Source organism: Grus americana, chromosome 4 (genome assembly GCF_028858705.1).
Source record: "Grus americana isolate bGruAme1 chromosome 4, bGruAme1.mat, whole genome shotgun sequence".
Classification (NCBI taxonomy): Eukaryota; Metazoa; Chordata; class Aves; order Gruiformes; family Gruidae; genus Grus; species Grus americana.
The window spans coordinates 63332239-63356524 of record NC_072855.1 but is presented as its reverse complement, the minus strand read 5'-3'; the positions used below and the strand labels follow the sequence as shown (position 1 = coordinate 63356524).

The 24286-nt window shown below is 45.3% G+C and overlaps 1 protein-coding gene across 23 annotated transcripts in view; it reads left to right on the top strand.

Annotated features, from left to right (window-relative positions):
• SEC31A (SEC31 homolog A, COPII coat complex component) overlaps positions 1-21600 on the top strand; it is a 47408-nt gene extending 25808 nt beyond the window's left edge. For 2 of the 23 annotated variants that reach the window (XM_054823631.1, XM_054823630.1), the window contains exons 20-30: positions 1368-1541; positions 2118-2291; positions 4920-5012; positions 5668-5797; positions 6811-7167; positions 10612-10659; positions 12409-12467; positions 14650-14916; positions 15303-15422; positions 18822-18893; positions 20851-21600. In XM_054823631.1, coding sequence (XP_054679606.1) covers positions 1368-1541; positions 2118-2291; positions 4920-5012; positions 5668-5797; positions 6811-7167; positions 10612-10659; positions 12409-12467; positions 14650-14916; positions 15303-15422; positions 18822-18893; positions 20851-21030 — 1674 coding nt within the window. In that variant the 3' untranslated portion in view covers positions 21031-21600. The remainder of the gene's footprint in view (positions 1-1367; positions 1542-2117; positions 2292-4919; positions 5013-5667; positions 5798-6810; positions 7168-10611; positions 10660-12408; positions 12468-14649; positions 14917-15302; positions 15423-18821; positions 18894-20850) is intronic. The other 21 variants (XM_054823632.1, XM_054823634.1, XM_054823633.1 and 18 more) reach the window with 21 other exon arrangements.
• The last annotated feature ends 2686 nt before the right edge of the window (positions 21601-24286 follow it).

Sequence of the window (24286 nt, the reverse complement as noted above, 5' to 3'; positions counted from 1 at the left end):
ATACAGGGTTTGGTTTCCAGCAGTGAAATACATTGCATATAGCAAGTATCTTGGGGAAATAGAATTAATGACAGTGAGATGAAGCAATTATGGAATAATTTATTTTATAGTATAATCTTAATGTCTTCCATCTGTTCAGGGCCTTTGAAGGACCAATTTTAGAAAGTACTTAATGTTACCTGGCAGTCAGTCTCTGTTTAGTTAATTGAAGGAACTGGAGTGTATATGTGAGTTTTGCTTTGCATTATTAACTCTCCCCAGTTTTGAATTATCAAAATTACTTTCCCATCTCTTGATTGTGAGGGCTTCATTTACAGATTTACCTTCAGTTTGAATTTGTGTTTTGATTGCATTGCTTTGCTCTCTCTGATACTAAAATTGAAAAATATTGTTGAAGTCATAATTGGGCTGCTTGTTTACTATGATATGGAATTGCTGAAACCTGTAGAAGCTGTTGGTTATCTTGATATATTTTTTTACATGCCTTTTTTGAAGTGTTGAATTGTTGGGAAAAACAAAAATGTATTATTGAACAGTCAGTAAACAGTCCTTATTAGTGATGCGCGGTTGAAATCCTATGCATGGTACACTCTCATTAAATCTGTAATAAGATTTTAAAGAGGGATTGCATGTTAATACTGGCAAATGAATATTTGTGGTATCTTCCAATATAATACAGTAAGAAAAAGATGAGAAAACTGACCAGAAAATGTTACTGTAACTTAGCACTAGGAGGAAACCCAACCAAGACCAACTCTGGTATTTGAGGATACATAAGGCAGGCAAGATATGGAGCATTCCTGGTGAATATTAGGAAAACCATCTTTGCAGTAACAACCAGAAAACCATGGACAACTTTCCCAATGGAGTTTAGATCCTTTTGATTAAGATGTTAAGAACTAACTTACTAAAAATGCTGCAAACGAATGTGCAACACCCCAGTGCTAATAGTGTGATGGGCATCATGTTTTCCTTTCGCTCTCATGGCTCTCACCAGATATTTTTATGAAAGAATACTCTTCTGGTGGACGTGCTCGGTGCTGATAGGGCCCTGAAATCCTCTTTAATAAAAGCTCTCGTTTTGGCTTTGAATTCTACCTGATGTGCTGCTGGCTCTGCTGTTAGAAGCCACTTGGTACATGGTTGCCAGTTGCTGTTCTATCGTCTCACGTGCTAGGAAAGTCGTGCCTTCAATGCAGCTGTAACTATCTGGGAAACCTGCAGTTGGCTTGGGCTTCCTGTGGGGTGAGAGGGGTTCTGCAGGGCTGCCCTGAGGAACAGCCCTCCATGACAGTCATTATCCAGGGCCTACTTCACCCCGTTGTTCTCATTTGTGTTTTTTTCTTTTTTTTTTTCTGATCTTCCAGGATTTAATAGAGAAAGTTGTAATCCTGCGCAAAGCCGTGCAGCTCACCCAGGCTGTGGACCCTAATGCTGTGGGGGCCCTTTTGGCCGAGAAGATGAGCCAGTACGCCAACCTCCTGGCTGCCCAGGGTAGCATTGCTGCAGCTTTGACCTTCCTCCCTACAAACACCAACCAGGTACAGGGCCTTCAGGTTTTTTATTCCTTCTCTCTGTATGAACAGGTTTACTAAAAGCAAAGGTCTCTGCATGGAGAGTGCAGTTAGCCAGTGGATCTGCCATTTCAAATGCACCTCGGGATTTGATGGTCAGGCTGTTTCTCCTCTCTCTGCGTTGGTCTGGCTGAGCTGGCAGAAGTACATAGCCTTGCTCTTATCCCTCTTCATTTCGCACCCTTGTCCTTGCAGCTAGTGGCTGCTAAAGGGGCAGCTGTCCCTCCTGCAAGCCAGACACAGTGAAACATGTACCTTGACACTTGTTGGTGGTTTTCTTTTGATCTCTCATCTTCCATCGGCTGCTATTTGTAGACAGGCTGACTTGGGAATGATGCAGCCCAAGATGGGAGGCAGGTACATGTAAGGCAGTTCCAATGGTCCTATGTCTCATGCAGAAGAGAGACTTATTCCAATCAAATAAAGCAGAGCAGGCTTCTGAGAGTGACCTCATCAGTGTGTGACCAGTCAGCCTCTTGGTGTGATGCACTGGGTGACAGGCAGTGCAGTTAACCTTCCTTCACTGTCCTCTTCTGATTACAGCCAAACATCATGCTGTTACGGGACAGACTTTGCAGAGCCCAAGGGAAGCTCCCAGGGGGACAGGAGGCCCTCAAGACACCATATGAGAGACAGCCCCTGCCCAGAGGACAAGCTAGTCCTGTGGCTGGACAGATGCAAGGGCCCCAGGCTCCAGCGCAGCAGTATTACCAACAGGTAAATGTGTTTTGGCAGTCAGGGAGGGACATGGTGCTTGAGTTCTGGAGAGAGGTAGATAGAGGAATTTCTTTTCCTTTCTCTTAGTCTGAGCTGAGGCTGTATGACATACCTCTGCTGAGAGCCTTATGGTGAAAGTCATTGGTGCTGCTTTTCAATCAGTACAGATACCTGTTTGACTCCTTGTCTGGAAACATCCATTAAACACCTTGTCAACTAGCCTGCTTCTGAAGATTAGGTGGTTTTCCCCCTTTGTTTGAAATGGTGCTTCAGTACCAATGCCAAGGACATCTGCGTGGGAGAGCACTGCAGGATTTTTCTGTGCTTGCTCTCATAGTCCCTGATGTTCTCCCACCCCGCAGGCCTTAGGGCTTGCTCATGCTGCTCACCAGCCTCTTCTGGGGCTGATTATTTCCTCCCCTCAACTCTGATGTTCACTGCAGAGGTTGCTGAGCACTGGCAATAGCAAACTGAGAGCATGTTTTGGCAGTTGTGGGTTCAGCCTACTATGGAAATGCCTTCCCAGCCAGGCGTGCAGGGGGTGAGACAGGAGTGGGGAGGCAGGCCTGGGCTGAGGGTGAGCTGTACCAGAAGAAAGACCTGGTGAGTATGGGACTAGTAAGGGAGCTGGGGGCTGTGCAGGGAGGAAGAAGAGAAATGAGGAAGGCAGATGCCCTGGTTTTACTTCTAGCCTGAGGATGACACTGTGTCAGACCATGTTGGCTGTCACTGGAGTGTGGTGCAGTGGCAGCCCTGGCTGTGTGCACGCTTAAAGAGCGTCGATCGCCAAGTCCCTAATCGTTCAGCACAGTGCTGGAGCTCATCTGGCCCTGCTCTACACAGGGGCTCTGGGCTAGTCTTTTTGCAGAGCAAAGCTGCGTTAGTGCTGCAGGTGTTCTCCTTACACAGAGGAGACTCAGAGACATGCCTCTGCTTGTTCCAGTGCTGCCCTTCAAGCACTGCCTGCCAGAGAAATGGAGGCAGGAAGGAGGAAGGGCTGAAAACTGGAGGGGAGTTGTGCTTTGTTCTCTCCCTCTTGATATCAACAATTGTGTGTGCCTTCACCTTCTGTCCCGGGTGTTAAGAAGGTAGATTTCAGAGGGGACAAAGCCTTCATCCTCTTATACAAGGTTACCTTGCTAATGCCATTGCATATGATTTTAAATGCATCATTATCAATAATTAACTCTACTATTCTTTCCTGTGTCTTTGACCTTCCTCCTTGTAACCAATTAATTGCCTTTAAAAGCAATGCTGCATATTTCTTATTTGGCTGTGGAAAATAACAGGTGTCCTCTAGATGGCATGATCTTAGCAATGCTTTTTAAACCAGAGTTCTACTGTTTCAGGAATGCCTCGAGCTATTATTTAAGCAAGCCTTGCTCATTAATAAAAGGCTGGGTGTATCACAACCCCAAGAGCACACTGCAAGTAAGTTATTCCCTGTGTTCTTGGCTTTCCAGGGAGCTCTTGCTCAGCAGGAAAGACTTGAAGGGGAGAGGTGCCGTGTCAGAAAGGTACCCAGCAGTATGCTGATGAACCTGAAGGGAAAGAAATTAGATATTTGAGTCTTAGGATACTTGGTTTGTTTGGCTTTCCTTTAAGAAAGTGTGTATGCAAGGCTTGTTCAAGCTTGAGGCATCCTTTGTTTAATTGCTGTCCCAAATAGGAACATGTACTTAAAACTTGGTTTCCTTTCTCTGTAGGTTTTTTAACCCTCTTTTCATCTGAAAACAAAACAGATGTGAAAGGGGATGGAAAAGTCTTAGATTAGTCATCACTAGAGTTATCCAGACATTAACAGTGGTTGTTGTACGGCTGATTGCACCATTAGTCCAGCACTGTGCAGGTTTAGAGACTGACAGACTGAAGTCAGCTGAGCCACCCAGGACTTCAGGGCCACAGCTTTCTCTCTGCCTGCACTCAGGTGGGCTGTTGGGCTGCTGTGCATCCCACTGCTGGGCAGCATGCCCTCTCTTTGCTCAGGGAGGTCGCAGGCACAGGATGTTCTTGGTTTCTCTCCCATCAGGAAGGTAGTAGAGGTCGTATAGAACTGAAAGGCTTTGGAGTGGCAAAGAAAGGAGATAGGGGAAAGGAGCCATGGGAGACTGGCTGGGAAGCAGTTAGCATTAAGATGTATGTTTATGCATGTCCAAGAGCTGAGTGTCAGATTTTAACCTCTTCTAATTTGCTTTAAGCTCAATTTTAAACTGCTTTTGTGTGAGGCAGTATGTTTGAATTTAACGTGGAAGTTGGGACTTCCAGCTGTGGTTGGTGATGCTCGGTGTCATGTAGTAGCCTGGGAGGAGCTTCTGCAATAGGAAAATGTGATGAAAGACGCAGACCTGGCTCACTGGCATGTGTTAACACTGCACTTCCTCCACAGTCTGTTGTAGCTGCATCTCCACTGTGCTTTGTCTTCACTCTGCAATTCACTTCTGCTCCAGTTCACAGTGATTTCGTCTGTATTGAATGCACTTTTCCTTCTTCCTCTGAGATTTTATGGCTGTTAGAAATGCCAGCATGCAAATCTTTTTGTGTTGACTTCTTTGCATCTCATTTAGTGAAACCCTTTAGACTTTTTTATTGTTTTGTTTTCCATGATTGGTATTTCTTTGTTCGATTCAGGTTAGAATTGCCCCTACTGTCACTACCTGGAGTAACAAAACTCCTACTGCCCTTCCCAGCCATCCTCCTGCAGGCTGTCCCTCTGACACACAGGTATAACCTTCATTATTCCTCTCTGAGCCCCTGCTCTACCCCAGTATATCCCCTGGTGTAGTCTGTGTGCTTGACACAGCCTGATAGAGAGGTGGAAGGAGCAGCTTCCACATGTGCTCTGGTTTTGCTCCTCTGCATCTCAGGTTACTTTTTTTTCCACCAACACCCAGATGAGTGGCTCTGGAAAGCCTTGAATGGGAGCTCAGTGTGACCTGAGCCCACCCCCCCCAGCCCTTGCCCCACACTGGAATATTTGAAGTGTGATGATATATTTCCTTTCCCTCTTTCCCATGGAAATAAGAAGCTTCTGAGTTATTGTTTGTTTAGTTGAAAGCTGTGGATGGCAGGGTCCTCTCAAACTGCCTGAATAACAGGCAGCGCTGGCAAGGACCTCTTCCTTGTGCGGGAAAGTATGTGTAGCTCTGCTGCTGCTGAAGTCACTGCACATGCAGGCTGTGCTTTCAGTATTATGCTGGGTGCCCTGAGGTGGCCTTTACCTCTGTGCTGGTGGCTCTTCAGGGAATGTGGTTTCAGGCCTTGAAATATGAACTGATCATTTTGCTACAGTTCTGCTTCAGCACTGCATTACCATTGCTGACTAAATTCTATCTCCCCCTACCCTTTTTCCTGCAATTTTTTTTTTTTTTTTTTACAGGGAGACAACCCACCTCCTCCAGGATTTATCATGCCAGGTGCTGTTAACCCCAACATGCCACCGCAGCAAGCCACCTCTTCCAATTACAGCCTGTACTCACAAGCAGGGGCCCGGCCAACTTACCCACAGAGTGAGTAGCCACAGCTCCCCTCTCTCTTCCACCCAGGTGGGCCAGCCAGGTGATGAGGCTGCATTTACTTGGGGATAGCCAGTCCCCTCCTTGGGGTTGGGAGAGTTCAGACCAAGCCAGTCCCCCATTTCTTCTGGGGAAAAAGCTCCTGAGATGATCTCTGAGGACTGTCATTTCTTGGTGAGATCCAGACATCAGGCACCCTCTGTCAGATGCTGTCTCCTCTGAGAAGGTGTCTGTCCACACGTCTAAGACTCACTCCTCAGCTGGCCCTTCCCAAGGGTGTGCTGGGCTCAGAAACCTCCCAATGTGAGTCCTGGAGAAGCAGCACAGGTCTGGCAAAGAGGGACCCAACTCATCTGTGCATGGCTGGGCCCTGAAGTTGGGAAAGGGGATGACGAGACAAAGGCAGTAGTAGAGGTGAGTGAGGAAGGGGGCATAGCACTGACACATTCAAAGCAGGGGACTGAAAGTACAATCACCAAGGAGAAAAAATTGGGCATACATGGGCAGAGAAGAGGCAGTGAAGTTAAGCTGCAGGCCACACAAGTGAAGGGCTGTGAGCTTGTAGTCACTTCCAGAGACTGCTGTTCACTTCCTTGGCCTAGGCTTTCCCTTCATGTAAACCTGGGGCAGGGGTTTCCCTTCCCTGAGAGACACCATGAGGATTGCTGTGGTCCTGAAAACAGCCAGAGCAGCAACATCCATGTGCCTCAGCCCCACCCCAACTGGCATGGTGGCTCTGGGCAGGAAAGTCTGTTGGGAAGAATGGGAGTCCTTACAGCCAAGGCAGTCCTTTCTCTAGCTCCACGCTCCCAGTGGCAGGCTGAGGTTTTGAGCAGTGCTGCAAGTGCAGGCAGAGTTGTGGGAGCCAGGATTTGGCTGGTCAGGTAAGTGGTTTGAGGGGAAAAGGGCAGGAAGAGAGGAGAGTCAGGTGGAGAAAGAAGCAGAGGCAGATGAAACCTCCTCTGTTATGATCTCACTGACTGAATGTCTTTTCTCCCTGTTTGTAGTGTATCAGGCCACACAGCAGTACTCTTGCGGAACAGGGGGACCAGCGCTCTATCAGCCTCAGCAGCCTATCACTGTCCCTGCTTCAGCCTCTTACCCAAACCCTGCCCCTAACACCATCCCTCCCTACCTGCCCTCTGCCCCTGCCCATTCTGTGCCCTCCCCACTGTACCCTGGGCAGCCTCAACCCTCCCCAACAAGCCTGAATCCCATCTCTTCCTTCCCTCTTTCTCCTCCTGGCACATCCTTTCAGCATGGCAGGCCAGGACCTCCAGCAACTTCTGTGGCTTATGCATTACCTACTGGACCAACAGGTACTCTGCCTGCAGCCAGTGACCTTCCTGCATCCCAGAGAACAGGTCTGCGCTTGGACGGGGGGGGCAGGCAGGGATGGGGAGGGGTTTGCTTTATTACTCAGTTAAATGTGCACATCTTCCTTGTGAATGCTCTGTACAAAGCTTGCTTGTGCTTAGAGGTCAATTCAAAGCATTTCTAAAACACATCACCTTCCCTGTGCATCTGGCAATGATACGGCTATGTTGCTGCAGTGAGTGCTTGCTGAGCAGTGTGAGCAGTCATCTTTCTCTTGCAAGTCAAACCTTGCCCACAAACACAGAGCTTTTGTCTTGCCCAAGACAAGATGCTACAGCATTGTCTTGTTATGAGGCTATTGTATACTGTGGATGGATGGTGGCACAGTTTTAACATTGTGAGGCTGGTGTCAAAACCTGCTATGTGGCTGGAGAGCAAAATACAAAAATGAGCAAGTTTTCCTGATCACTGCAGAGATGATGATCCCAATTCTTCTCACAGAACAGTTTTGCAAATGTAATTTGTCCCTGTGTCCCCACTTTGTGAGTGGCATTTCAAGCCTGGGATTGGCAGCATATTTAATTCAAACAGCATTTCCTGTGGCATCAGCTCACTTCCATTATTTTTTTTCATAACCACTTAGTGGGATGGATTTACTGTAGCTGTGAATGCCTCAAAGGTAATCAAAGTGATTTAGAAATGCTTTTACATGTCTCTTTCCTGAATGTTAATCAAAAGCATGTGTGTGCAGCTGACATAGAAGAGCATGTTTGAGCATGCATGGTGAGAGAGTATGCACTGAATGGGGCTCATTGTCTCCTTGTGACTGCCTGGATGTAACTGTTTGCTGTGTGACAGTGACCTCACTTGTGATAACAAACCTGTGTCTTCACTTAGCAGCCTGTGGAACAACAGCTTTGCATACATCAGACTGTGCAGGAAGTACAAGCAGTCCTTTTCTAAACCTGGCCATAAACATACTTCACATCCAGGTGGTCCAGCTGGAGAGTCACAGACCAGATTTGGGAATTAGGCAGGATTTGAGGGATGTTCCAGGGATGCTGACTCAGCTGACAGGCCCTAAGGACTCCCCTGTGACTCCCCCTCTCCTTTTAAAAGTCTGTTAGGGGGTGATGCAGTGTAGAAAAGGTATATTACCTTTGTCTTGGCAGGAGCAGTCCTATGAGTAGGTGCTCCTGGCGTCCTTGAGGCTGGGAGCCCACACCTGTCATAGTACTGCCTTCACATACACACTCATGTTTTGGGGAGAAATGGTCTTTTGCTCTGTCAGAAAATAGAGACGACTGGTGTAGGGCAGCCACCAGAGCTGCTAGCAGAGAAGAGGCCTCTTCCCTCCATCCTGCAGCCAGATTTGGTGTCCTCTCTATTCTTGGAGATACTGTACCATGACTTCTCCTGACTCCATGTTACAGGGCATGTCAAACTTGTATCTCTAAGCCAGAGGAGTTCGTAAATTGGACAGAAGAGGAGGTGTTGGATAGGTTTCTAGGCCTGGGAGGTGAAGCAGCACATTATAATGCAGACAGCATAGCTTCTGCTTCTCCAAATAAATACAAGGAACAAGAAAATTGTTCATTCTTATCCATTTTACTACCGTACTTGCATCACTGACAAGCACTTCAGATCTGTCACTTGCTAAGTTTCTTGCGTTAACAGTGAAGTGATATAGTCCATGTGGCACGCTCAAAGCAGATGAAGCTCTGTACTCTGGATAATAGAAATTAGGGACATTAATGACAAGAGTCAATTTGTAAAATTGTGTAAGCCACATAGTAGTCTAACACATTTGCCTATGTCACTTTAAGGAGAATTGAAGCAGTCATTATCCACATTACCTTGCAAGACTTCCTTTCAAAATTAAAAGTTGTCCATACCAGGCTTTTTATAAAACTTTGAGAACTGTCGGTGCTGCTTGAGTTTTTCCCAGCAGCTGTGGTGAGAAGGCAGCCAGGAATCCAAACTTGGGAATCTCTGATTCCTGGCAAATGCCAGCCTTGGGCTGAAATGCAGAGGTAGACTCCAGGGCGTGGTGAAGTGCCAAGGCCAGGTGGCTCGCATGTGAGCTGCTGGCACACACACAACTGCTGCCTGCAGCTGGGGAACTATGGAAAAAAGATAAGAGGTATCTGAAGAGCACACTCTGTCTCCTTCCAGTTTTTAGATTAGGCCTTCCAAAAATCACATAAATAAGAAGGAAAAAGAACTTTGTAAATGCAGAAATGACAGTGTACATGCTTAATATGTTTAACTACCAACATATTTTCCAGAGTAGCTACATTGCTTTGTGAAGGATGCTTTGGTAAGAGATCCCATAGAACCACAGAAATCTGCAGCCAGAAGTAGATCTCACAAGTAACTCTGAATATTCCAGTGCAGAGCATGTAGTGATGCTGATCTTGGCTTTGAAGTGGTGTGCTTTTGTGTGTGATGATGATCTAATCTGGGAATGTCATGTTTCACTTTGCAGATGTGATTAATTTAAAGGCGGGGGTAAGGGAGGAAGGATAAAATCTCAAATTTGAAGTCTTGAAAAGCAACTGACCTTTGAACTGGCTTAGATTTAAAGATGCACTTTAAAAAGAAACAGTTCTATAAATATCTTGGATTTTGCAAATCCATATAACATCAGTATATTAAGCTGTGCTTGGAGCTCCAGTAAGCAAGAAAAGCTCATGTTTATTTTCATTTTCAACCTATCTCACTTTTTGTGATAGATCTTTGAACCTGCTTTCAAGGGAGTTTTAATTTCCACAGTCTTGAATATTGTTTGAAATTGTGATAGAGGAGTTCTGAGCTAAGGGAAGGGTTTGTACCAGAACTATAAGCACATCAGACCAACCCCAGGGACAGGAGTTCTCTCATCCCTGACATTTTTCTTCTCTTTGAAATGGTGAAGGCTTTATTGGCTGCATTTTGTCATTTGGATTTGTTGCTCGGTCTGAGCAGGTGAGGTGTCATTTCACATGGATGTAAAGCTGCTGTGTGAACATACTTTTTTTGCTAGGCTGGATGCAGTTGAGAGCATGCCTTGATTTGGGAAAATACTTGACATCCACCTTGAAGTCAAGTACTTTAAGCATCTCCTGAAAAGCTTTCTGGAATGGTAAAACAATGGTGAGAAGATTCTTGCAGAGAGTAATGGTCTGTCAGCTGCACTGGCTGGTAGGACTAGAAAATGAGAACACCAGAAGAGATAAGATAGTGGGCCAGGACTCTGCAACATTAGTTAGAAATAACTGGAAACACTGATTTACTGCATGGAAAGAGCAACAGGCTTATTTTCAGGGAAGGCAGACAAAAGCAATTCCACAGGGTGGTTTGGACAAATGACTTGTCTCTAAACTGGCATTGTAATTAGATTAGGTGTGTGTTCTCCTGACTTCTAAATTGCTAAGCAAAAATTACAGACCAATTGTTTTATTATTTTCAAAGAAACCCTTTTTTTAGTTCTCTTTGCATTTTATCTGCAGAAAGCCTTCCAACTCAAGACCAGGCCCCTCCCTTTGCAGGTGAACTAGGTACCACCTAACCTGAAAAATAATTACAGCCACTACATGAAATTAATTGACCAGACACCAATAATGCACATGTTCAGAGAACATTAAGTGCGATGCTGTTTGCCAATTATACTTAAATCAATTTTTAATTCCTTAATTAAAACCAATAACAACAAATCTGGAGTTTTTAACCACAGAAACAAATGCTGGTTTTCCTTTTTTAAACAAAATTATTCCAGGAAATTAACAGCAGTAACTGGGAGATTTTCTTAATGTGTTACCACTGTCAGCACTGCAGAAATTAACTTCCTATATCAGAAATACTCTGGAATTTTCTGGATAGGGAGGAACAGAGGAGCCCCTGGGGCACATGGCTGTTGGGAGATGGCACTGCCTTCGATTAAAGAGAAAGCAGATGTGAAAGGGGTTTTAAATTGTTTTTCATTTACCCCTTTAACATGGATGTGGAACTTTGTTTAACAAACGCTCAGGAGCAAATGAAATTTGCAAATGAAATTTCAGGTAAATTGAGCAAATTCTGCAGTGATGTTAAGCTCTGCTGTCTAAGGTGAATTCATCAGCTTCTAAGTGAAAAACACTGTGGTAAAAAAGTCCATTGAGCAGGGATTTGGTTTTGTTAGCTTTTTGGGGCTTTGTGCAATAAATCCTGATTACTTGATGAGGCCATGGTAATGCTGAGATATAATGCTGTCATCCTGATTACATGCATTCCGTGATGAGATGGGGAACTATTTCCAATGCCCTAACATGAGCTTTGGTATACAAATCTTGCAGTGTCATGGAACGTGCTTTCTTGGAAGAGCAGAAGGTTTGGTACAGAACAACACCTCAGACATCCTCTGTGCTTCTTCCAGTTTCAAACAAATTGCCTTTGGTTCAGAAAGCCAGATTTTGTCACCTTGCTCTAGCAGCTCTGCTGTGCTTTTGGGACACAAAGCAACCATAAATATCCTGTAGCTGGCAGGGAAATCCTGGTTTTATGGTTCTCTTGTGTCTCCAGGGTTGGCTGGGTGAAACTGCCCTGAAATGTTTAAGGCTCCTATTGCCTCTTAGGCCTCTTCTTGCTGTGTTGCGTTGCTGGCGAACATGTCTTAACTGTCATCTATAAATCCATGACAGCATGCAATCGCAGCAGCAACTCTTGGGAGATGGATGCAGCTTAATGATGTTCTTATTCATCCATGGTTTCTGACATCTCTGCTGTTGATTAGTATTTATAATGATGTTACAGTGATCATGGAAAAAAAGTTCAAAACTGGTTCTCACATCTATTCATATGATATAGATGAGAGAAACTTTCATCGGTAACTGAAGCTGTCTTCACATATACAGTCTGCGTAGCAGAGCTCTGTTTTGGGCATGGTAGGGAACTGCCTGCCCTTTCAAAGGGCATGTCTACTCAATTACTTTATTTTTTTTCCTGCAAGATAAGAAAGTTAATTATTTATAAAAAAAAAAAAAAATTCAACTTCTGTCAAACTTGAGAAGACTTGGTCAAGATGCCAAACCTGCACAGTGGGCACAAAGCCCAAAGGGTCTGATGGCTGAGGCGTTGGGAGGCTCTGGCTGGCGCAGGAGCTGTTCTGGCCCCCAACGAAAGGCAGAGGAGCAGGCAGGTGAGGGCAGGCTCAGACTCTGCCAAGCCCCTGCTAGTAGAGCTGTGGCAGGGGAGCTGGCTCAGCTGAGCTCAAGAAGGCATCACTGCCCTTCTCTGAGGTACTTACAGTTTCTGTTTTCTTTCTGTCCCAGGGCCTCAGAATGGCTGGAATGACCCTCCTGCCCTGAACAGAGCTGCCAAGAAGAAAAAGGTACTCTAGGAAATTCTATCAACACAGCTGAGTGCTGATCACTTGAAAAGCAGTAACTTAAGCTGCTCCTGGAAACTTGTTGGCAGGAGAAGGAAAAAGAAGGGTTAGCAGCAAACAAAAGCTGCACCTTGTGGGCAGAAATGGCCTTTATGCCTCTCAAAGTATTGCATTGTCTTTCTCAAAATATTGCATTGTCTCTCAAAATATTTAAGCCTCTAGAGATGGTGGCTTTTTCCTACAGTTGTGGTTGTTAATAATAACATTGATCCAGGTTTGAGGGAAGAAAATACCTCGGACTATTTTCATCTGCAGTAAAGCAGATGAGTTTTGCAGGAGATGATACTTACGCAAAATGATGAGGCCGTGCAAATTGTTATAGATTACTGACTTTGCTGGAGCTGAAAGCAATTTATCCTGATTAAGGGTCTGACTCTGAGAGATCTGCTGAGAGTAAGACAATTTTTGTGATGGATACAGTGTAGTTTTATAAAATGGATTTAGTTTGCAGCAGGACAGAATAACGGGATACTTGGCACAGATCAGAGTGAGCCTTTTCATCCCCTTGTGCTGCTGTAGTCTTGTGTATTTCCACAGCAGTCAGTGTCATCCGCTGCTGCCTGAGCCTGGTGCATCTGGAAAGCAAGAGTCAGTCTGGAGTGTGTAAAGTGTGGGGAGAAAAAAAAAAGCTGGAGCAGGCAAGATAAGGTCTGGGTGAAGGTCAAGGCAGAAGTCTCCCCTGCCCTTTGGGTTTTGGTCTCTGCGGTTCAAGATTAAGCAGCTTTTCAAGGATAGATAGGGGATGCTTTGTGTGCTCCTGACTGCCCCAGTGCTGGGACGTTTGTCGCACCACAGCCAGCATGCTGTCTTTCAGGGCTTCAGGCTCTTAAGTGGAAGGAGGAAAATTGCAGGGAGAATAACTGCTGGACCTGAGAGCTCAAGAAGCAGCCTTCTGCAAACAGGGTTTTTGCTACTGCTCTGTGTGTGTCACAGCCAGAACGTCTGCCATAACCAGGGCTTGAGGGTTGGCTCCCTTCTAAATTAGGAGTCATGTTTGTTGCATTCCCTGTTGCATATTTAACAAACCTCTGTCAGAAATGTTTCTATGTTTGTTTCCCTTAAGTCCACTGTATGAGGAGGTGGTTTAGGATATTATAAAATGACTTGCCACATGGGCTATTGTAAAATACAACCATCTGCCTTTTCAAGCCGCAGCATAACTTGCAACTGTTTTCCACCTAACTAAGAACTTATCCACCAGTCAAAAGTTTATTGCTGTGATTCATTGCTTTTATAACTGACTTTGGTGATGGATTGGAAATATTTTTCTTGCTGTCCCAGACCACTAGTTTAATTCTGACATCGTTCATTCAGGGTTCTGTAATCTTTCCTTTTTTTTCCATGTACACACAGAAACGTGCATTCCTGTGGGACCTCTTTTGTTTGTTTGGATTCCTGTATAATGTGTAGTAGAGGCCAGCAGCTCATTTCGTTGTTTCTTCTCTACCAAATGTTTCTGAAACACCCCTGTGTAAAGACTGGCAGATGCTTAGGGATGAATCTGAAATGCACTCATAATCTGTCTTAGCACAAACGTGTGTGCCAGAAGCTTGAAAGGCTTTTAGAAGCTTTATTGGTGTGTGTCGATAGCTGTGACCTATGTACTGCATGGACAAAAATGTACCCTTGAAAATGAGACAGAAAAATCTAAATATAATGACCCAATAGTAAGAATAGATGTAGTCGTGGGTTAGTTTTCATTAGTGCAACTTTTCTTATGTTAGCGCTGGTATGTCTAACCTGTGTTTTGTGCCCTTAGCAGAGGGAGAGTGGCTCTGATTTGAGGTGGCTATACTCAGCCTGTGTGGCCAGAGGCAGGATGGGCAGACTGTTCCTGCCCTGTGTGAGCAGGAGGACAGGCAGAGCGCACAGGACTGGAAATGCTGGAGGATATTACTGCCCTAGGGCACTTCTTACTATGCAGCTGCAGCCAGAGGAATGGGTTTGTTTAGCCAGAGTGAAATCCTGTATTGCCTGCCCCTGTTACTTCTGTATCCTGGGGGCTCAGCACTCTGCTTGGCAGAGCTCTCAATTGCTGCAGCTTGGGAAGTCTGTAGGAGCTGGATGTTGCGCTCTGCCTGTGGCAGCTATGGCAGCATAAATTTACTGTTTGTTTTTTCCCCAGGTCCCTGATAACTTCCTGCCCCCGGTTCCCATCACTTCCCCCATCATGAACCCACTGGTGGATCCACAGTCTCAGATGCAGCAGGCTCCGGCACCACCCACAGGCACACCCAGCTTCCAGCCTCCGCACCCCCCCACAGGGCAGCCAGTGCTGCAGGGTGGCTATCCGCCTGCTCCCCAGCCCCTGGGGCCATGCATCATGCCACCCACTGTTTCCAAATCCAGCACGGAGGGGGCCCCTGGGGCCCCAATCGGCAATGCCATCCAGGTAACGTAGCCCCAGCACTGCACAGTTTTGGTTTGTACATCAGCAGAGCCTTGCAGGCTGGGATCCTGTTGGTCAGACATTTCTTGTACCTCCAAAGTGTACTGCAGAGTTTTTAGTCGTGAGCTTTGCACCATGCTGGCATTTTGCTACTGTAATCTCCACCTAGATGCTACCTCTTTGCAGTATGGACCAACAAGCTGCTCCCTTCTGTAACTTGATAGCTCTCCAGAGGGAGCAACAGTAGATGCTGATAATGTCACCTCCACACACCCACAGGGAAGAAATAGGAGTTGTGCCAAGCTGGTGAATAATGCTACTTGGTTTAGTTGAAAACAACATGTGGTCACAGTGACCTGGAAAAGCCTCACCTGCTCTCTGTTTCTCAGCAGGTGCAGGCACTGCCAACAGAGAAGATTACCAAGAAGCCCATCCCTGAGGAGCACCTTATTCTGAAGACTACATTTGAAGCTCTTATCCAGAGGTGCCTGCTGTCTGCCTCTGATCCGGTAGGTCTCTGCAGTGTTCCCAGAGTATCCCTGTGTTTGGTGACTGTGCTGGTACCTGCAGTGCAGCTAGCCATCACAGCCTCTCCTAGAGATAGCTTTTTTCCTTCTAAAGGCTGCTTCGAGCAGCCAAAAGCAATGCTTAGAAAAGTCATATGCACATAGGATGTGGCAGTCTGGGGCCAGAGCACAGCCCAGCTGACGGAGTACTTTAACTCTAGACCTTACAGCCCTCATCGTGGGCAGAGCAAAATGATGCTGTTTATGGGCAGGGAATTAACCCATTGTGGCCTGTTCTGCTGCTCTCCTCTAAGGAGGAAGGTTGGAATTGGTTACAGTTGAGGTTCTGATGTTGATGGTTTAAAAAAAAAATTCTAAAACCTTCAGAAAGAGCTGTCCTTCCTTCTGTGAAGCGATCACTGTGGAGGCGTGCCCTGTACATTTGCTTAACTGCTTCGTATAATTCAGAGCAGGAAGCAGCTGGTATTATGCCATGTTTGATCACAGACATAAGTAAGTACATGCCTCAGATTTTGATCTGTGATTTGTGATTTCTGATAACAAACTCATCTCAAAATGAAACAATGGGTGGCAGAGAAGTGGAAGGTTATGAGCTTTGACATGACCACTGGAGCTGGAGAGGAAAAACATTTCCTATGGCAGTCAGTACTTTGTAAACAAGCCATCCATCTCAAAGCTTTTTATTTCCAGTGATCAGCAAATAACATGCTATCCCAAAGCCCAGATGCTGACTGTTCAGGTCATGCCTGCTGCATGCTGAAAGGTGGATGATGAAAGACAGGGTGGTGGTGTGCAGAGGGCTTTGTGCACTAAATGTGCTTGGTCAGCAGCACAGACTCACTCCTGTTACAGTGACTGGGAGCTGAGCTCTGTGGCTGTGGGAGTATATTGGGCGTTCAGCATCGTTTCTGTCTTATGTTCACAGTACAATTTCAGCTGGCTCTGTAGTTTAGTCTTGACGTTTGCTTGTCCGTACTCCTTTCCCCTGCGGGTCTCAGCCCAGCAGTTTCAGGGTGGACTCTCCCATGCACTCCTTTACAGAAGCTTCTCAAGGCCATAGACCTTTCTTTGGACAGACCTCATGAGATTCAGTAGCATTTGATTGCTCAAAATACTTTCTTTAAAGGTTAGGCTGTAGAGTTCAGGGATAGAAGTCGTACACCACACAGACCCTCTGACCTTCTGAGTGCCACTCCCAGACACACAGACAAGGCAAAAGCATTCAGTTCACATCTGCACCCAGGGACTGCTTTTCTGCTCTGCTGTCGTGGTATAACCCGGCAGGCAGCTAAACCAACCACACAGCTGTTTGATCACCCCCCACCCAACACCCCCCCCAGTGGGATGGGGGACAGAATCGAAAATGAAGAAAAAAGTAAAACTCATGGGTTGAGATAAAGACAGTTTAATAGGATAGAAAAGGAATATACAAAACAAATAATGAACAGCACAATTTGTCACCATCTGAAGCTGATGCTCAGCAAGTTCCTGAGCTGCCTCACGTCCCAGCCAACCTTCCAGTTATATCCCGAGCGTGACATCATATAGTATGGAATATCCCTTTGGCCAGTTTGGGTCAGCTGTCCTGGCTGTGTCCCCTCCCAGCTTCTTTGGTGCTCCCCTGCCTCCTCGTTGGCAGGGCAGTGTGAGAAGCTGAAAAGTCCTTGACTGCTTGGCAACAACTAAAAACATTGGTGTTTTATCACATTATTCTCATGCTAAATCCAAAGCACAGCACTATACCAGCTGCTAGGAAGAAAATTAACTCTATCCCTGCCAAAACCAGGACACCTGTCAACACATTTTGCTTGCTTCTTGTTAAGTCTCTGATTTTCTTAGGCAGAGCCAGTGTTTCCAGCACACAGTGCTGAGATGCTGGCCTGACTGTTCTGACAGTAACTGATATATACAAACAGAGACACTACTCATTTATTACATTCCGAAGTGGAAAATGGGAACAGGAAGGAGAGAGTGAGGAGAGCAAGCAGTTTGCACTTCTTCCACCTGACTTCCTTTGGCTGGAGAGATGTATTCCTGTTTACTAAACACAATTTATTCCTTTGTCCTAGTTGACCATCTGTAGAATGAAAATAGCATGTGTGCCTTTTCATAGGTTTTGAAACAAATCTTCTGAAGTCATATATTCTGAGAGAGTTAGCGAGTCCAAAAGAATTAGCTTGTTTCTTATCTGTTCCTCCTGCGGTACTTTTTCCTTACTTGTCTCATTTCCTTGACAACATAACTACTGCTGAGGGGTTCTCTACATGTGAGTTGAGATCCATGTGCTATGTTCTCTTTTATGCCCTTTGCCATCCCAACAGCTTTCCCTAATTTTTAGCACAGCAGGCAACCACCGATCTGTCTTTACCACTGAGCTAGAGAATTCCCATAGGCTTTGTTATTTTCTCTCTGGGCAATTATTTAATCCACAGAAACTTTTCCAGTTGCCAGGGAGAATAGCACTATCCTAAGTGAAGATGGATTGTGCATACTGATACAGGAGGAAATTCCATTACTTTTGTGTACTGATGCCATTTTTACTGCTGCTGACCACCTTCTTTTGTGCTTCTGTAATTGTAACCTTGATGTTGTATTACTGTTTTATTACTATGGATTAAAATCTTCCATTTCTGTGGCTGGCTGTTTAAAAAAAAAAAAAGCAGATAAAAATGCATTTCTCCACCAGCTGCTGTGGGCACTCCAGTTGGAATATACTGGGGTTATTTTACAAGCCTTTGGTGGCAAAGTAAGTCCGGACACATCAATGGGTAGTTTACTCCGTGTAAAATCATGGAAGCGCAAAGGACATGTAAGGACAATTTGGGTTAGGCTATTAGTTTTTCTGTTGACAGTAAAAACTTAAACTCATGGTTTTACTAATCACATAATTAAAAATATAATTAGGATTTGCCATAAATGATGACCAAGTTTACATACTTAGACTTCAGTGACTGCATGTGCCCTTAAGCTCTCATTGACATTGCTGGATACTTGATTCCAGTAATAACTTTATCTAGCTGTCATTATGCTTTGCCAGTGAACTGTAGAAAAAAAATTTGTGCTGCAACTCAGAATTCTCTCACTTTCCATAGCAGCTATACCAGTGGGTGTTTTGCAAATGACCAGTGGCTGTTGGGATGCACCTCTACAGTTTACTATCCTCTGTAGCTAACTAGAGCAGTTACACGTAGAGAGCTACAGTTCACATGGTCTTTCCTAGCAAAATCAGGGGAGAAAAATACAGAGCAAAGAATTCAAATGATGTATTACGACAATGTTGTTGAGAAAGGAATTTTATGTGCTGCATGGACCTCTACTGATACCAGATCAGTGTGGTGGTCTTAAAATCACTATATGTTAATGTATTTATTTCTCTTGCAGCAAACCAAGAGGAAACTAGATGATGCAAATAAACGCCTGGAGTTTCTATATGACAAACTTAGAGAACAGACAGTAAGTTCTGGGTTTTTGGGGTTTTTTGGTTTTTTTCCTGTCCATCAAATATTGCAGATATGGCCAAGAACTTGGGGTGGACCCCTTCGCAATATGTAGCGGGTCCTTGTTCTTTGGAGGCGTGCTTCAAATCCGTTTATATGTTTCTATGCATTTCACAGAAATGGCTAGGTAGAGTGCTTGGCCTCAAGTGTCTGTGCAGACTTTGCAGTGTTTTGAGGTCATGTCATGAGCTTTATGGTGCTGTGCAGGGACTGTGTTGAGCCAAAGAGCAGAGCTCCTTGCAGTAGGCACTGGGTGAGTGCATCAGGGGGGTCCCTGTCCCCAGTTGCTGGCAGAATGAGCCAACGCATCAAGTTCCCCCACTCCCAGCAGGAAGTGAAACACATGCAACCTGGGGTCAAAAAAACCCAAGAAGATTTAGATGTTGGAGGCTCACTGACTTCACTGGAAGGCAGATCTGGTAATTTTTCCAAAGCCTTCCGGGAGGTCTGTGGCAGAATAAAGGACTGGGCTTAGATCATAGAATCATAGAATGGTTTGGGTTGGAAGGGACCTCAAAGATCGTCTAGTTCCAACCCCCCATCCTATGTGCAGGGACACCCTCCACTAGACCAGGTTGCCCAAAGCCCCATCCAGCCTGGCCTTGAACACTTCCAGGGAGGGGGCATCCACAGCTTCTCTGGGCAACCTGTTCCAGTGCCTCACCACCCTCATAGTGAAGGGTGTTTTTTTCCTTATACCTAATCTAAATCTCCCCTCCTTAAGCTTAAAGCCATTCCCCCTGTCCTATCACTCCATGCCCTTGTGAACAGTCCCTCTCCAGCTTTCTTGTAGGCCCCCTTTAAGTACTGGAAGGCTGCTATAAGGTCTCCCCAGAGCCTTCTTTTCACCAGGCTGAACAGCCCCAACTCTCTCAGCCTGTCCTCATAGGAGAGGCGCTCCAGCCCTCTAGTCATCTTGTAGCCTCTTCTGCAGTTGCTCCAGTAGCTCCATGTCCTTCTTATGTTGGGGGCCCCAGAGCTGGACACAGTACTCCAGGTGGGGTCTCAGAATCACCTCCCTTGACCTTCTGGTCACACTTCTTTTGAAGCAGCCCAGGATATGGTTGGCTTTCTGGGCTGCAAGCACACATTGCCGGCTCATGTTGAGCTTTTCACCAACCAACACCCCCAAATCCTCCTCCAGTGCTGTTCTCAATCCATTCTCTGCCCAGCCTGTAGTTGTGCTTGGGATTGCCCTGACCCCTGTGCAGGACCTTGCACTTGGCCTTGTTGAAATTCATGCGGTTCGCACGGGCCCACCTCTCAAGCCTGTCAAGGTCCCTCTGGATGGCATCCCTTCCCTCCAGCATGTTGACAGCACCACACAGCTTGGTGTCGCCGGCAAACTTGCTGAGGGTGCACTCAATCACACTGTCCATGTTGCCGACAAAGATGTTGAACAGTGCTGGTCCTAATACGGACCCCAGAGGAACACCCCTCGTCACTTGGACACTGAGCTGTTGACTGCAAATCCTTGAGTGCAACCATCCAGCCAGATCTCTTAGTATCTTAGGATTAAAGTGGTCTAATCCTGTCACTGTCAGGCCATCTTTGCTGAACAACTAACTTTATCCCAAAGCCATAAAAGCTTAGTAGGTTTTTCATGTGCCACAGTCTGTGACAGCAGGTTTCCCACCTCAGGGAACTGCATCCAGGGGCTGGCAGTGCAGGCTTGCAGGGCTTTGCAGTACTGCAGAGAAGGTATGTTCTGGCTGAAGTCTGCTGTTAGACTTCCCAGTGACTTTTCCCAGTGTGGTGCAGCTCTGAAGATCACTGTCTTTAAAGAAAGGAATTAATTGCTGCACCTTCCTGAGGGCCAAATGTTACACTCAAGATTTCTGTTTTTCTGGCACTAATGTATGTGATGGTTTGGTTTTTTTCCTGCTGACCTGCCTTGCCTGGCTTCCTTGCAGCTCTCTCCAACCATCATTAGCGGTTTGCACAACATTGTGAAGAGCATCGAAACCCGCAACTACCAGGAAGGACTGAACATCCACACGCACATAGTCAGCACCAGCAACTTCAGCGAGACTTCTGCTTTCATGCCTGTTCTGAAAGTTGTCCTCACCCAGGCTAATAAGCTGGGTGTCTGAAGTAACTCTGCGTTTGCAAAGCCTTGACGGTTGCTTTTCCAAAGAAGTGCTTTTCTACAGCAAACATGCAGAAAATGGACCAAATGTTAGTCCTTATGGCATGTTGTGGTAGAGTGCTGACAAATGGCATTACGCTCTCCCTGCAAAATACTTTGTTCTAAGAGGGCTCTGGAGCCCTGGTGCTTTTCTTCTTATTTTAATCCTTTTTCCATCCTAATGATTCTTGTCTACAAATAGTATATTTAATGGATGAGGCCTCATATTGTCAGTTTTTAGATGCATGTTATACTGCTAAAACAGTGTCTTTTAATAACAGATATATGCGTTAAAATAACAAGATAGGTTGTGTATCAGACCCTAAAACAGATTATTACCTTTCACTCCACTGTTCCTTATCCACCGGATTAAACAGTCTGATTGTATTATAAGTGTATTTGGTCTTTCATTTTATGAAGCTGCTTGCAGTTCTGTTATTACAATTTACATGTTAAATAGCTTAATTTTGCACTGAGGCAAATGAGCAAAATAAAGGCTAATGTGATATTTTTAATAAATGTTAATTTATTAAAATGTGTCTTTATGAAGTGCAACGTAGACATTTTGAACCCAGAGTATGGTGGGGCAGCTTTCTGTTGTGTCCTAGGCACATAAGGGTGTGGGGTTTTTTTCTCCATAATCTTCACTAAACACTCTGTTTATACTGAGAGATTTACATTTCAAGGAAAGGTTTAGCAAGGATTCTTAATATCTGTGTGTATTTTTAAAAGTGAAGGCTGGAAATAATGCAGAGTGGTTTAAGCCACTCAGACACAGATATTTAGTGTGTAAACAAGGTGCAAATAGTTTCTTGCAGTCCCCTGAACCTGGAGATTGCTGTCCCTGCAGCACTGCTTACCATTGTGAGGGCATGCTGTGCTGTGAATCTGCAGCGTGCTTCTGCTGGCCATCAGCAAGTTAGGTCTGGTGTGTTTCACAGCACACTGTCCTTCACGGTGGCACGGTTGGAGCTGGCTTTAAGTTTTAAAAATTTGAAACTGCTATGAATAGCAAGTATGGCTAGGAAGAATAGCAGTTGGAAGAAATGTCCAAGTTTTTTTTAAAAAAAAAAAAGGCAGTTTTGCCTGAAAGCTACTTAGTGCCTGTGGAATGTAGATTTGGCAATACGTACTGCAAGAAATATTATAAATAACAATGCAAATCATTGCTGACTGCTGTGGCTTAAACTGATTATGAGTTACAAATTTGTCAGGCAAAACAGTTCAATTCCTCTGACAAAACTAAGCCTAACTTTATTTCCTTTCCAGCATTTTCTGAGCTCATCAGCTTTTATAATTGGTGAACATAAAGCATCAATTTGGAGTTGCTTTGTGTCAGGAGTTTAAAAAACAATTTGAGTCATTTTCTTCCCCTTAATCTAGGTTGTATGTTTCTAAGTAGTGTTATAAGTAGATTGTATTCTGCTCCTGTAATTTGGAAGGTTTGCAGGTATTCTTTATTCATCTGTGACCTTAATAAAAAATCCTTGCCCAGCAGCCTCTAGTATTGGCTGAATCACATCAAAAACATGAATTATGTTAACGCTGCCAGAAACTGGTAATACGGAAATGGCAGTCTACCTCGGTGGGAAAAGCATTCAAGTCACCAGCCCCAATCCTGATTGCTGTGACCACATTATCTAGTAAATATTTTGCAGTACCTCCCAATGCAGGTGAGAATGGTAACAGCTTGGTGCGCTCCACCTTTCCTTCTGTGGTACTGCTTTCTGCAAGCTTGGAATGAAATGCTGGGGCCCTGATAACGGAGAAGGCAGGAGGGAAAGGGCTGCACAGAAGCAGAAATGTTGCTATCTGCTGCAAAAGCAGAATTCGGACAGCCTAGTACCCTGGGATCTCTGCACATGTGGAAGGGACTGCTGCACTGAACTTCAGTATTAATGCCTCCCTCAGAGCAAACTGGGCATGGTCTGGCCAGAGAAACACTGACCCTTGTGTCTCAATTCAGGGTGGGAAAGAACAAATTTTAAGATATTCAAAGGTAAACAGGAATAAAAAAACCTCAGTAGGGTGAAAAGCAGATGTGCTGGGTTGGCCTGATGTTTCTGTGATAACGCTGGTCAGCAAGGAAAGGAAAGCAAAAGAGAATCTGAGCACTTCAGGATCAAACTGGTGGATGGGAGGTGCTGTGAGAAGGCTAGGAGGGGAATTCAGAAGCTGGTCTTGCATATGCTCACACTGAGTGTTTTGGGGAGTACTCCTGGACAAGAAGCAGGAGTGGTGGCAGGCGGCACTTGTGAAGGACATGCAGATGGTCCACAGTTTGTGAAGCTAGCTGTTTCTGGCAGTAACAACTGGGGAGACTGGCGGCAGTGGCAGAAATGGGACGCTTTCTAGTAGGTGCAGTGTGCAGGGTTGTGGGCAAAAGCATTGCTGTAAATTGGAAGCTCTTAGGTTGGGAATAAGAGGAGCAGCAGGATCTCAGAGGATTAGCTGGGAACAGCTCCTCAGTGTGATGTGGCTTTGTAAAAGCCAAGGAACATTTAATGGCATTGCACAAGCCTTTGTGAGACTTCCATCCATGTAAAAGAGGATGCCAAGTGAGAAGGGACTCAGCAAGGCACACAGATGGCGGGGACTGACGCGTTTGTTTAATGGGAAGAGACTAAATAAACTTTGCTTGTTCACCTAGTGAAGACCACAAGGGAATCAGGTTGATTGGAACTAAAGAGCAGTGTTAGCATGAGAACAAACATGGTATAGGCTGGCCACAAGTAAGCTTGGTCTGGAAATTGAAGTGGTCAAAAATGAGACCACCGGATCAGAGAGAAACATGGGGTTTTTTGAGGTGATAGTATCTTTGGGTGGCGTTGCACCACTGGCCTGGACACCGTATGTCAGCAATGGAGTAATCTCACTCTCCTTGCTGAAAGGAAAGCTGTCCTGTGCCCCGGCCATGCTCAGCAGCTCAGGACTGGAAAACTGCACTGCCCAAGTACATAACAGAAGTGGATGTGAGTATCTGCTACTTCTCTCCTGAGAGCAGCTGAGATTAATAATAATAGTTAATCAGTTATGCTGCCATCTGTTCATATCTTCAAGGAATGCCAAGCAATTAGCCACCCATCTGATGTTATAAATGCAAATGGCCATCTTCGTTTACAGAAGGCAATGAAGCCCTGCCAGTTTACGCTGGTAAAAGAATTTGGCCCAAAATAGCCTAATTTTGATCTCACTGAGTGAGAAGAGATTTATACCACGGC